The sequence below is a fragment of the Cavia porcellus genome, unplaced genomic scaffold (assembly GCF_034190915.1).
Source record: "Cavia porcellus strain 051 isolate PalLab524CR breed Dunkin Hartley unplaced genomic scaffold, mCavPor4.1 scaffold_17, whole genome shotgun sequence".
In the NCBI taxonomy this organism is placed as follows: Eukaryota; Metazoa; Chordata; class Mammalia; order Rodentia; family Caviidae; genus Cavia; species Cavia porcellus.
In genome coordinates, this window is record NW_026947500.1 from 11,389,907 (window position 1) to 11,403,029 (window position 13,123).

At 33.7% G+C, this 13,123-nt stretch overlaps 1 protein-coding gene across 4 annotated transcripts in view; it reads left to right on the top strand.

Moving 5' to 3' along the window:
• The window catches only part of Pik3ca (phosphatidylinositol-4,5-bisphosphate 3-kinase catalytic subunit alpha), a 67,472-nt gene that overhangs the window by 43,803 nt on the left and 10,546 nt on the right, over positions 1–13,123 (top strand). For 3 of the 4 annotated variants that reach the window (XM_063227200.1, XM_063227199.1, XM_063227202.1), the window contains 9 exons: positions 80–165; positions 5,052–5,157; positions 5,647–5,799; positions 5,896–6,030; positions 9,490–9,614; positions 10,675–10,756; positions 11,040–11,204; positions 11,415–11,518; positions 12,818–12,989. In XM_063227200.1, coding sequence (XP_063083270.1) covers positions 80–165; positions 5,052–5,157; positions 5,647–5,799; positions 5,896–6,030; positions 9,490–9,614; positions 10,675–10,756; positions 11,040–11,204; positions 11,415–11,518; positions 12,818–12,989 — 1,128 coding nt within the window. The remainder of the gene's footprint in view (positions 1–79; positions 166–5,051; positions 5,158–5,646; positions 5,800–5,895; positions 6,031–9,489; positions 9,615–10,674; positions 10,757–11,039; positions 11,205–11,414; positions 11,519–12,817; positions 12,990–13,123) is intronic. The other variant, XM_063227201.1, reaches the window with a different exon arrangement.

Sequence of the window (13,123 nt, forward strand, 5' to 3'; positions counted from 1 at the left end):
TGTCTGATACTTGGTTCTAAGTATGTGTATATTTGTATGATGTACATTTTGTATAGCTTTTTGTTTTGTTTTGTTTTAGATCTATGTTCGAACGGGTATCTACCATGGAGGAGAACCCTTATGTGACAATGTGAACACTCAGAGAGTACCTTGTTCCAATCCTAGGTACGGCAGTATTTGGATATACTTCCAAAAGTCTTATTAATAATTAGGAGTATGATCAGTAAACATGAAATATTTTACATTATTAGTTTTATGCAAATTATATAACTTAACAGACATTTACATTTAGAACATAAGAATTTTTTGTTAAATGAGTATCAGTCGCTGTATTGGTGCTAAAATCTTATCCAGAAGACTTTTCTGATTATCCCCACTATTTAAAGGAGAGAACAGAATGTGGTTTGGTTCCCTACATTAGATTTAAAAAAAAAAAAAAAAACCCTGTCATATTATTTACTTAGCATCATTCCCCTGTATGTGAAGTAAGAGTTGGCAAACAGTACCAGAGTGAAACTACTCTGGTGGTTTCCTTCAAATCACTCTCAATATACTTATTTATGATATTCAATCTTTCAAGGATTTTGGGAACAAATCAGTTTTGTAAGGGGAGAGGGAAGTATTGTGAACATTTTAAGTCATTACTGCATAAACGTAATAAAAAATCTTAAGGCAGTATGAGTCAAAAACTTGCTGTCCTCCTGTTTCTATGAGTCTCTACAGAGTTAATCCAGGAAAAAGAGTCTACCCTTGGATATTATAGCAGTAATATTGTAAGAAAATCCAACTTAGCCCTGAAGATTAAAGAAGGACTATATAGAACAACATGGGAGCTAACTATTCAGCCCTCCAGAAGTAAATCACATAACAAATGTGACTGACCTGTAGGAGAGTCAAGAGAAGGTTCTCGTTTTTAATGGATGGCTGGAGATGGCCATCCTCTAGAGCCCAGATAAAGTTCAAAGAGATGGTAGCCTTCTCTACAGGGGAAGGAAATAGTTCCTTCCCCTACCTGAACTACGGCAGATCAGAAGGCACATCATTCAGGTTAGAAGTTACGGTGTAGCAGTAAATAAATAACCCCAGGAGCTCTCTTAGTTTTTACTAAAACTACAATTTATTTCCTAATCATACTAGATGTCAATCACGGGTGGAGTGATTGTGAGAGAACAGGAAAATATTTTTAGGAAATAACATCTAGAAATTTTGCAGATTTCATGAAAACTACAAACATATCATTCTAAGGAGTTCAACAAGCCCCAAGCAAAGACCCCTTACATGAAATTAGGTACATTTATTCTAATTGTTGGAAGCATTAAAAGTAAATTAGTTATTTAGAAAGGACTGAGTTTGATTATCTTCAAGAATTCTCTTATCTAAGAGATGAAGTTCCTGTGGTGGTGGTATGAAGATTTAAACTAAATGTTTTAACTTTTCAGTGTTTGCAAAGATAAAACAATTAGAGATAAATATGAAGTTATTAGAAAGATAGAAATGTAAAATTTAAAGACCCTTGCTGAGGTATTTTGATCCAAATCAGTGCTTTCCTTATTCTAGAAAAATTACCTTACAATTTTGTCATAAATGTACCAGTACCTCAGGCAGGTATGATGACATACACCTGTAGTGCCAACTATTTCACAGGCTGAGGCAGGAGGATTACAAGTTCCAGGTTAGCCTAGAAAGCTCAGTGAGACCCTGCCTCAAAAAAAAAAAAAAAAAAAAAACCAACTCAAAAGGGCTGCTGATATATCACTATCTCTCAAAATTAGAATCAGTTTGAAATATCTGTGTGCATATTCATTTCTTTTAAAAAGAGCATGATTTATATATTTGTACATGCATATGTATATTGAACAGATGAATTTAAGAGTGAAAGAAAACCATACTTTATTTTGTTAGTATAGTGCTACATTCATAGGGCATACATAGTTCCTTAGTATGTGTATAGAACACTTCGCTTTCTTTCTAAGCAATTCTATAGATTTATGAATAATTTTTTAAAAGTCTTAGATGAATTTAAGTAGGTGTACCTTTAATTTTTGTTTTAAACAACCACAGGTTTACTAAGTCCCGCAGTATTTCTTCCACCTAGATTTTTGTAATACATTTTTTTTTTTTGCCTCTAGAATTCTTGCCAAATTCTCCTACTTAAAATGTAAGTTTTTTTCTATAAACATATGATACTTTGCGGTCTTTGTCCATGTTGAGCAGAGATGTTAGAATAAATAGGATTTTTTATTCTACATCAGCTTGACTAATCAAAAATAGAATTTCATACTGATAATTATTTATGACCTAAAACTTGTTTTATTTATACTTTTGCAGGAGGGTAGGGGGTACCAGGCATCGGACTCAGGACCTTGTGCTTGCCAGATAGGCACGGTGCCACTGAACTATATCCCTGATTGTTTTATTTGTACTTTAAGAATAGGTTAAAATTATGAAGAAGCCATGTGTTAGTTGATTTTCCCATTGCCAAACAAAATACCTGATGCCCACGGCTTAGAGGAGGAGTCTTACTTGGCTCATAGTTCGAGAGGATTCATTCCCTGGCCAGCCGACTCTCAGGCAGCAACATCACAGCTGAAGGACCTGGCAAAACAGAGCTGCTCAGATTATGGTGGCCAGGAGGCAGAGCAGAGGAGCCAGGCCAAACACTAAACGTATTACCCGAGTTGATAATTCATTGACCCACCCAGACACACCCAGAAGAATACTTTATTAATAACCTCTTAGCTAGTTCCCAAGCCAGTCAGCTTGACAGCAAAGTTTAAACATCACAAGCAATATGAGAAGTTTCCAAGTTAATAGTATGTAACACTTGAACTTTTACTATTGTTCAAGGCATCGTTTTAATCATTTTATGTAAATTTTAATCCCTTTACTTACTTCATTTAATCTTATGAGATAGAAACAATTTTCTCAGGGTAGGTACTGTTATTAGTGCCATTTCACCAAGGCGGTAAAAACTAGCATAAGGCAGCACAGCACCTTTTGCGACATAACTCTAGGACAAGATTCTACTTCAAGCAGTCATTGTGAGTGCATTGTTTTATGCTTTAGCCATTGTTTGATAATGTTAAGAGGAGAAAAAGGTTTTATTGTACATGCTCTTTACAAACAAGTCCTTCAACTATGTACATGTTTTCATCTATAGCATCCTGTACATGAGGGAATTTATCATAAAACTTTAAATAACTTAATCATACTGCTTTTTAATATTATTTAATATTCTTTCCTTACTTTAAGTTTATTACTTCTTGTGAAGTAATTATTTTAAAAGTCAAGTACATTTTCCTGTGTACCTTTTATTTTCATACTGATTTATTTGGATTAGTGAATTATTCTGAATAAAACTCCATTATGTATAAAAGTAATTAATGTACTTATAATTGAGAAATCATTTTTATCTTATATAATTTCCTTTTCTGTTTGACGATTTGTGACAGAAACTCTCTTATTTTGGTTTAGTGAGGTATAGTACATATATATGGACAAAAGTGAACAAATCATAATTGTACAGGTCAGTAAATTATCACAAGGTGAATATTCATGTAACTACTATAGCAGTCAAAAAAAATAAAACATTTGCCAGCCTCTAAAAGCCTCTCCTTATGCTCATCCCCAATCTAGTAACTCTGTCTGCTGTCTAGAAGTAGCCACTATCTTGACTTCTATCCTTTTGGTTAGTATTGCCTATTTTGAATTTTATATAAATGGACTCAAAGAATAGGCATTTTTTATGTCTAAATTATTTTATTGAACATGTTTATAGGATTTCAAGTTATGTGAGTAACTTGCTTATTTTTATTGCCGTGTAATATTCCTTTATATGACTATATGTACTATAATTTATATCTTATCTGTTCTGCTCTTGGACAATTATTTGTAGTTTGAGAATATTATAAATAATTTTTCTATTAGCATACTATACACAAATATACCCATATCTATGATTTTGTTCCTAGAAATTAAGCTGGGTCATAAATTATTTATATATTCACTTGTAGTAGACTATGCTTACTGATTTGGATGTAACAAATTATACCCCAACTTTTAATATATGAATTCAGTATTACTACAAAATATTCTTACCACCCTTAATATCTTTAGTCCTTTTAGTTTCAACCGTTTTTGTGTATAGTGAGAGCTCCATGACATTTTAAATTTTCATTTTCTGTGTGAAAATAACAGCCTGGTTTTTCATGTTAATTGATCATTTCAGTATGATCTCATATCTCATAAAGTACCCTATTCAATTACTTTCCTGTTTTTTAACCTTTCATTTCTTGATAATTTGTAGAAGTCACTTTTTAAAAAAAGTTTTATTTAAAAGGAAAAAAAAGACAAAACAATGTAAGGGTACAAGTAATACAGGACTACAAAAAAAAAACCAGTAAGAAATCACCAGTTAATAGATTACACATTGTCATCTTAGAAATAGTTGCTCAAGTCACAGGATCAAAGCATACAAAGTAGACATTCAAACAGTGAGACTGCAAACAGTTGTGTTCAGTGACCCAACAAAAACTCCGTAATATAGTCATCTATCCTAACACACCTAAACACACTTGCAGTTGTATCCTTTAGAGCACTTTTTTTTTCCTCTTTTTTTTTACAACAAAATTTACACATTTTGGGTTTATTACTCCCATAGTTCTTATTACTTTTTTTTTGGAAAAAAGTAAAACCAAATATGACAAAACAAAGCTGTCAGTCAAAACCAAGGGTAGACATAGTACATGATGTAAAAACAGAGTACAAGGTTATCAACAATGGTTACCATAATGCCACTTGCTTCCTTAAAAAGAATTGCCTATATCATTAGGTATAATTAAGTTGAACAAAACAGTACAGAACAAGACCAATAAAACCTAAACAGTTTTTGTAAACCTTACAGGACTTCAAAAGAAGATAATAGTCAGACCAGACTGGGCATCTAGTGAATCTTATTGTCTGTAGAAGTCACTTTTATTAACAATGAAACAAAGCCTTTTTTCCCTCTTGTTTTTTAGAGAATTCAGTTTTTTCTTTATAATTTTGCGTAGGTGGAATGAATGGCTGAATTACGATATATACATTCCCGATCTTCCTCGTGCTGCTCGACTTTGCCTTTCCATTTGCTCTGTGAAAGGCCGAAAGGGTGCTAAAGAGGTAAAGTATTTCAGGGGGACAATTATGATTGCCTCTAAACTCTCCTCATTTCACCTCAGATTGAATTTTCTCACAATTAATAGATCAGACCTATTACAATTTTTATTAAATAAAAATATTATGTAGAAGTCTATCTTGAAAGAAATTCAGAAATTTACAATGAGTATTATATCCCCCAAATTCATATTGATAGACTTTTTAGATATGTAAAAAGACAACATGACAGTGATTGAATGCAAGTATGTGTCATCCTTCTTTTGTTTCTATTTCCTGTATTAATAAAGACAATGTACCTAAATTCAAATGGGAAAAAAGACACAAAATGGCTTAAATCTTGAGAAACCAATATGATTTTTGGCAGATTTTATAACCCAGTTATTATAGAGATAATTGTTGAATTCTCCTTTTCGGGAAAGAAAAGTATTTTGAAATGCATTTTATAATTTAATTCCTAAATTAGTGATTTTTTTTTTCCTTTTGCTTTTTAAGGAGCATTGTCCATTGGCCTGGGGAAATATAAACTTGTTTGATTACACAGACACACTAGTATCTGGAAAAATGGCCTTGAATCTTTGGCCAGTACCTCATGGATTAGAAGACTTGCTGAATCCTATTGGTGTTACTGGGTCAAATCCAAATAAAGTAAGCTTTTTCTTGTCATAATTTTTTTCTTTTTTAATGACAGTCTGCTACAACTATATATATATATATATATATAACTTTTCTTCTATCTCTTAGGAAACTCCATGCTTAGAATTAGAGTTTGATTGGTTCAGCAGTGTGGTAAAGTTTCCAGATATGTCAGTGATTGAGGAGCATGCAAATTGGTCTGTATCCCGAGAAGCAGGATTTAGTTATTCACATGCAGGACTGGTAAGGAAAGTCACTGAGTTTCTAAACTATCAGTTGTAATCTATATGTGAACAGGGTTTCATGTATTTTAGCTATTTGGTTACAAGAATAAAATTTTCTGTGTGCTAATATTTTGCATGCATCTATTTCTTCTTGGTTTATTTGGACCTGTAGCCTGCCTTCATTCATATAACAAACATTTACTGAATGCCAAGTATATGTAAAGCACTAGGGGAAGGGCTAGGTAATGAAGTTGTGAAATAAACAGATCTCCACTGACAACTCAATCTAATGATGAAAGCAGACATAAAACGGATATGAGAAGAAATACAAGACTGGGCTGGGGATTTAGCTCAGCGGCATAAGCACCTGCCTTGTAAGCAGGTGGTCATGAGTTCGATCCTCGGTACCAATAAAAAAAATAAAAATAAAAAAAAATACAAGACTGTAAATTATGCAGTGCCATGAAGGAAGAGAAAATAGTGTGATTTAAAAAAAAAAAGCTAGGGAACGCAAATACAATGGAGCTTAAATATTGATCTATTTGTTTAATATTCCCCTTAACTTTGGAACCACAACATAACTGGATTCAGAGACCATTAATGTTCCCTTATTTCTCAAAGACAGACTGTCAGCACTAAGAGAAAATATTTTTCTTTGGTGTCTGTTTCTTTCAGTTTCCAAATTTATCATTTTTTCTTTGGCTGGGTTATAGGATATAGATAGACCAGCCAATGAATATTGGACAAAAGGCCCTGAAATATGCCTAGCCCAGAGAAGTAACTGTAGCACCAAGCAGTGCCCTAAGTACTGCACTGAGGAACTTTTTTAGTTTATTGCTCAATAAGAAATTTGCCAGTTGCTTTTGTGAACTGAATAACGTTTTCCTGCATATACAATTTAAAAGTTTTGAGTTTCTTTTCTGAGTAATTGTAGCTCTTTGGAAGAATTGATATTTTATGATTTGTATTCTTTCCTAGAAGAATTCCTTGTTCACTAATTATTTCCAAATATGCTTACAAAATACTAAATAATATGAAGGTGTAAAAAATACATAATGGCTTAGAAGGATGGTACAAAAGTGAGGTAAATCACCACTATTACATCATAATTCAGTTGTCTTGTTGCATTGCTTCGTGTCTCACAGCATCTTTCTGGGGGTATAAAAGCAGTCTGAAACACCACCTTCGAGGGTTTTTTTCTTTTGGTTGTTTTTTTGTTTTGTTTTGTTTTGTTTTAGGCTTTCAGTGGACTGAATTTTTCACTTTATACTTACAATACAAAAAGAAAGAAATTGTAGAGGAAGATATATTAGTTACTAGACAAATAATAGTAAGAATGCAGAGATAGATAAGACTCTGAAGTGGTGTTTCTCCATCTTGACACTACAGTATAGGCCAAATAATTCTTTGTTGTAGGGGATATCCAGCACATTGCAGGTCGGTTAGCAGCATCCCTGGCCTCTCCGCAGTAGGCACCAGGAGCACCACCATACCAAGGTGTGCCAATCAAAAACATCTTCAAACATTACCAGAGTCCTTAGGACCAGAAGGGAAAATCACCCCAGCTGAGACCACTGTTCCACACCTGTAATAATGACGGTGAAATTTACCATATAAATAAAATACCATATGACACTGTCCTTCGTGTGTTTTCTCAAACTAATGGAAATAGTGAATGAGCAGTACATTTCTAAGGACAAATAAGAAGTTTGATATTCATATCCACTCAACAGAAGTGATTTACTCTCGCAAGGTTTTATGACAAGAACTGTCTTGTGTTTTACAGTTTTCTTTCACTCTTTAATGATGTTACACACCAATATTTGCTTTTATTTATACTTCCTAAGTGAGTAAATACAGAAGGGTAGGTGTGTACAAAAAGACTAGAAGGAAAAGGGTGATGTAAAAATTTTTAAAACTCATTGAATCAGTCATTCTATTTAGTATTTATAAGTATAAAAAGGGAAATTTGCAATTACTGAGTAGAGAAGATGGCCCATCTTTAAAATTATGAGCCATCAGTTTTCAAAGTGTTCCAGATTTTGACAGTATAGTTTAGTTAGACAGAGATGTATTTCAAAACAAGGAAATGTATGTCAGAGTTCTTCTAAAATATCTAACAAAAGTGTATTATATCATTACTTTATCCTTCCATAACTTATTTTGTACTAAAAATATATACAGAAATAAGTAAATAAAACCCAGTCTGTTGAAATCCAATGACAGAGAGTAACTACTTTTCCTAGTAAATTAGGGGTTAAACATTTGTTGTCTTGGCTGGACCAGTGGAGTAGCCTCTCAGCTGTCTTCCCTTCTTTCACTGAGCAGCCAGAATAATCTTTCAGAAACACAAATCAAGTTCATCTTTTAAATAGCTCTCACTACAAATGCAGTGGAAACTTCTTAATCTGACAGCAAAGTTTGCATGTCAGTAACTGCACCTTCTTCCTCGCCTCTCCCTCCCTCATCCGGGAACATTTGGCTTACTAACTTTTTCCTTCTGTTCAGTCAGACTTGTTCTTTCCTTGGGACTTTTGCACTGTTCCTCCATCCGGATTTGTTTTCTAGTGGTCTTAGTGTGGGTGACTTCTTATCATTTGAGTCACAAATTAAAGATTAGGTTCTCACAGTACCTAACACTTTTGTTTATTTGACTTCCCTTTAGAATGACAGCTGTGTCCGTGCAGTGTCTTTCACTGTTTTCTAACTGCAACAGCAAGACTAGGACAAAGGAAGCAGGGCACATTTAACAAATGTTGAGTAAATATGTGCAAGTGGTATTTCTTTGTACCTTCGAATAAATTAACAACATACACAAATCCAGTCATGTCTGTTTTCATTTGTAGTTTTAGAAATAGCTGAGTGTATTTTTTGTATAATGTTAATATGCATTCATACTTACTCATTCTCCAGTTCATCTAACTATATTTAAGGGGAAATAAATACATTACTTGGAATTAGAATGTTGTATTACTGTCTTCCTAGTTGATTTATACTACTCAGGGAACAGTGTTTCAGTGGGGTTTTAGTTTTAAATTTGAAAGCCTCACAAGTTGAATTCAAGCAAAGAACTTAAGTGTTTGAGTTTTGATTTATTACTTTACTGTTTCTCACTCTTGTAAGATACCTTCACCAGTTAGTTAACAGGGTGCTAGGAAGGGATCTCAGCAAAAGGAAGCGTAAGTAACTCCCTACCGTCGCCCCGTATCCCAGTCTGACCGCTCCCTGACTTACTTGGCCGTTTACTATTCTAACTCTGTGGTTGGGAGTCGTATTAACCAAGTATGTGATCAGATTTTTTCCATAAATATTGTGCTTAAATTGATTCTTATCCCTAGAAATAAAGTTTTAAAATGAGAATATAGCACTTAATAAGTAACATTGTTGAAAATTAGGTTTTTTTCTTATAGATCATTTATGAATCTAGCAGAAAATATATGGCAAAGAAACCCATGTAAGATATTACTTTATTTTACAGAGTAACAGACTAGCTCGAGACAATGAATTAAGAGAAAATGACAAAGAACAGCTCCGAGCAATTTGTACACGAGACCCTCTGTCTGAAATCACTGAGCAAGAGAAAGATTTTCTGTGGAGTCACAGGTACGTGTTAAGATGGAGATTATTTTTCTTCTGCTGACTGTGGTAGAGCGTGTCATATTTTTACCATGCCTAGTGTGATATATATAAAGCATAATTGATTTTTTATTGGCTTTCTTAAAACTATGGATATAGATTTATATTTCTAGAAAAATGTTCTATGTTGATACTTACATCATTCATTGAAAGCTTTTAACTTTTGTTTTTCCCCGGTACTGGGGATTGAAGCCCAGAGCCTTTGTACCCAGCTACAGTCCTAACCACTTTTATATTTTGTTTTGGGACAAGAGTCTGGCTCAGTTCCCTGGACTGGGCTCGAATTTTCAGTCTTCTTGCCTCATCCTCCCAAGTGCTGGGATTACAGGTGTATGTCATGACAACCACTTTTGGCACTGGGAATTGAATCTTAAAGCCTTTGACTTGCTGATGACTCACTAGATGCCTAACCCCTAAAATTCTCTTAGGATTTTCTCTGGATTTTTAAAAATAAAATTTAAGGAAAAGCCCCATGTAATTCTAGACCAATTAGTTATCATTTTGTTGGTTAAATTTTATAATTTTCTGGAGTTGTGTTCCATTTTTCTTAAATTTGCTTAAAATGATACCGTAATGCATTATTTTCAGTTAGACAAAAATTATCCTGCTACTTGTAACACTGGTATATTTCATGGAGCAGTTTCAGTACATTTCTGCAGAAAGACCACTAAAACATGTTTTGTCCAGTAACCTCAGTAGAAATCATGACCCTGTGCTTCCAGTTGCATAACCATTTGAGCAACCTAAAGAGAGGCATAACGAGTATCAGAATTTTTCTTAACTGTCAACTAAATTTAAGTATTTATTCTCCACTTGGGTTTCCTTTTATTTTCTTTGCCATATATACTTAACTCTAAGTATATATGTATATAGTACACAGCTATATTGTTAAGTACTGATTTTATTTTTTTAAAAGCTAGTAATGATAAGAACTTGGGAATTTCTCAAAGGATACATAAACAAAGAGTTAGACCTCTATGCCTTTTGAATAACATGGAAGTGTTTTTTTCTTTTGTCTTTCCAACAGACACTATTGTGTAACTATCCCTGAAATTCTACCCAAATTGCTTCTGTCCGTTAAATGGAACTCTAGAGATGAAGTAGCTCAGGTAAACGCATGACTCAGGTTCCTGAATAAACGTTGTACAAAACTAATATGTCACCCAAATCATCTTCTCTCAGAAAATGTGCATAAATCTAAGAGGTGAAGTAGAGTGTTAATTGTGGTAATCCAGTACAGAAAAATGCCTTTCACATCCTTTCTACAGGTAAAACTCATTAGAACTGTAAGTTTTAAGGGTTTTTAATCTACTTTTTAAATCAGAAGTAAAAAATCAGTTAGCAACTGTCCTTGCTTCGAAGTAAATGTAACTTTTTTCTTTCCATACACAGATGTACTGCTTAGTGAAAGACTGGCCCCCAATTAAACCTGAGCAGGCAATGGAACTTCTGGACTGCAACTACCCAGACCCTATGGTTCGAGGTTTTGCTGTTCGATGCTTGGAAAAATACTTGACAGATGACAAACTTTCTCAGTACCTTATCCAGCTAGTACAGGTAAAATAATGTAAAATAGAAAATAGTGTTCCGTTCCAAATATATGTAATTTCCAAGACTTATTTTACTAACTTCAGGAGTTGTATGCTTTTTAAAAAATGCATTTTTATTACCAGTAGTATCTACTTTATTTCTTAAATATTTCTTTAATATCAGCCATGCAGAAATGGACACTAATTTATTTGAGTTTTTGTTCTTCTAATCAACCAGGTCCTAAAATATGAACAATATTTGGATAATCTTCTTGTGAGATTTTTACTCAAGAAAGCATTAACAAATCAAAGGATTGGACACTTTTTCTTTTGGCATTTAAAGTAAGCAAATAATCTCCCCCACTAAATTCTTTAGGTATATATACTATATGTCACTTTCTTAATGTACAAATATATATTATGTACTTTGTTTTAGTTTGGCTGAAATAGTTTTCCATATTGAAAATACACTGCAACTGGGCATGGTGGTGCACTTCTGTAATCCCAGAACTTGGGAGGCTGAGGCAGGAGGGTTGCTGCAAGTTCAAGGCCAACCTGGGCCACATAGTGAGTTCAAAGCCAGCCTAAACTGTATGGCAAGAACCTGTATCAAAAACCAAATATATAAACTTTGGGTTTTTTCCTTCTTTGAAATTAAATATGAAGTAAAAGTCAAAACTGAATTTTAACATCTGTAAACCCAGCACTTGGGAGACTTTAGGGGGGGGATCGCCAAGAGTTCAAGGCCAATCAGGACTACTTTGTGAATCCTTGACTCAAAAAAGTAAACCTGAATTTTATATGTGAATGAGAGCTGAAAGAAATATTTTTAAGAGTTTGATGTGACTTTTAAGCTACGTAAAAATTTGCTAGGCATAAATTAATGTCACTATAGGTCTCACTATATTTATAGATTAAAATATCCAATATAAATTAAAATCTTAACCTTGGAATTCAGAACAATAGCAACAAAATCCTGTTTCCTACCAGAAAACAAGCCAATTAAGAATAATAATATTTTGTAGAATGAGGTATACTTCACTCCTCATTGGAGGTCATAAGCTTTGTAGAAATTCAGAAATGGTTTGTGTCTAATAAGAGTTTTTAAATTTTAGCATTAAAAGTGACACACAGGGGCTGGGGATTTAGCTCAGCGGCATAAGTGCCTGCCTTGCAAGCAGGCGGTCGTGAGTTCGATCCTTGGTACCGAAAAAGATAAAAAAAAAAAAAAATGACACATAGAAACTAGATTTAAAATAAATTCAGAGATAGCAGAGTGTGAACATACATGTCAGGAATTATTCATCAAGCTCTTTGCTCCCTTCTCACGTGTTTTACTTTTCTCTATCCAGTTTCCTTTTTTCATATTTTTGTACTGTTAGTGAATAAAAACACAGTTAGAATAAATTAGCTGTCTGTTAAATTAGTGTCCAAGAACTACCTTATTTATTTTCTTCTAAATGGTAGATTTTGAATCATTTTATTCTTAATATGATTGCAACATTTAATGGATTTTTAAAATGGGTTTTCTCATTTTCTTTAGAAAGATCATATAAACACATATATGTTTATATAGGTATGTTATTTTTGTATATATGTATATACATATATCTATGTTTAAATCCTTCACTGTTCTTTTAGATCTGAGATGCACAATAAAACAGTGAGTCAAAGATTTGGTCTGCTTTTGGAGTCCTATTGCCGCGCCTGTGGGATGTACCTAAAGCACCTGAACAGGCAAGTTGAGGCCATGGAAAAGCTCATCAACTTAACTGACATCCTCAAACAGGAGAAGAAGGATGAAACACAGAAGGTGAGTGAGTGTTCAGTTCGTTTGGAGACTCTTTCATAGCCGTGGGAGGGGGTTGTTTAGAAGCCCAGTATGTATACGGAGTATAGTTCTTGGACTCAGACTTACTAAGATCTGGACCCAGGTTCCACTGAATT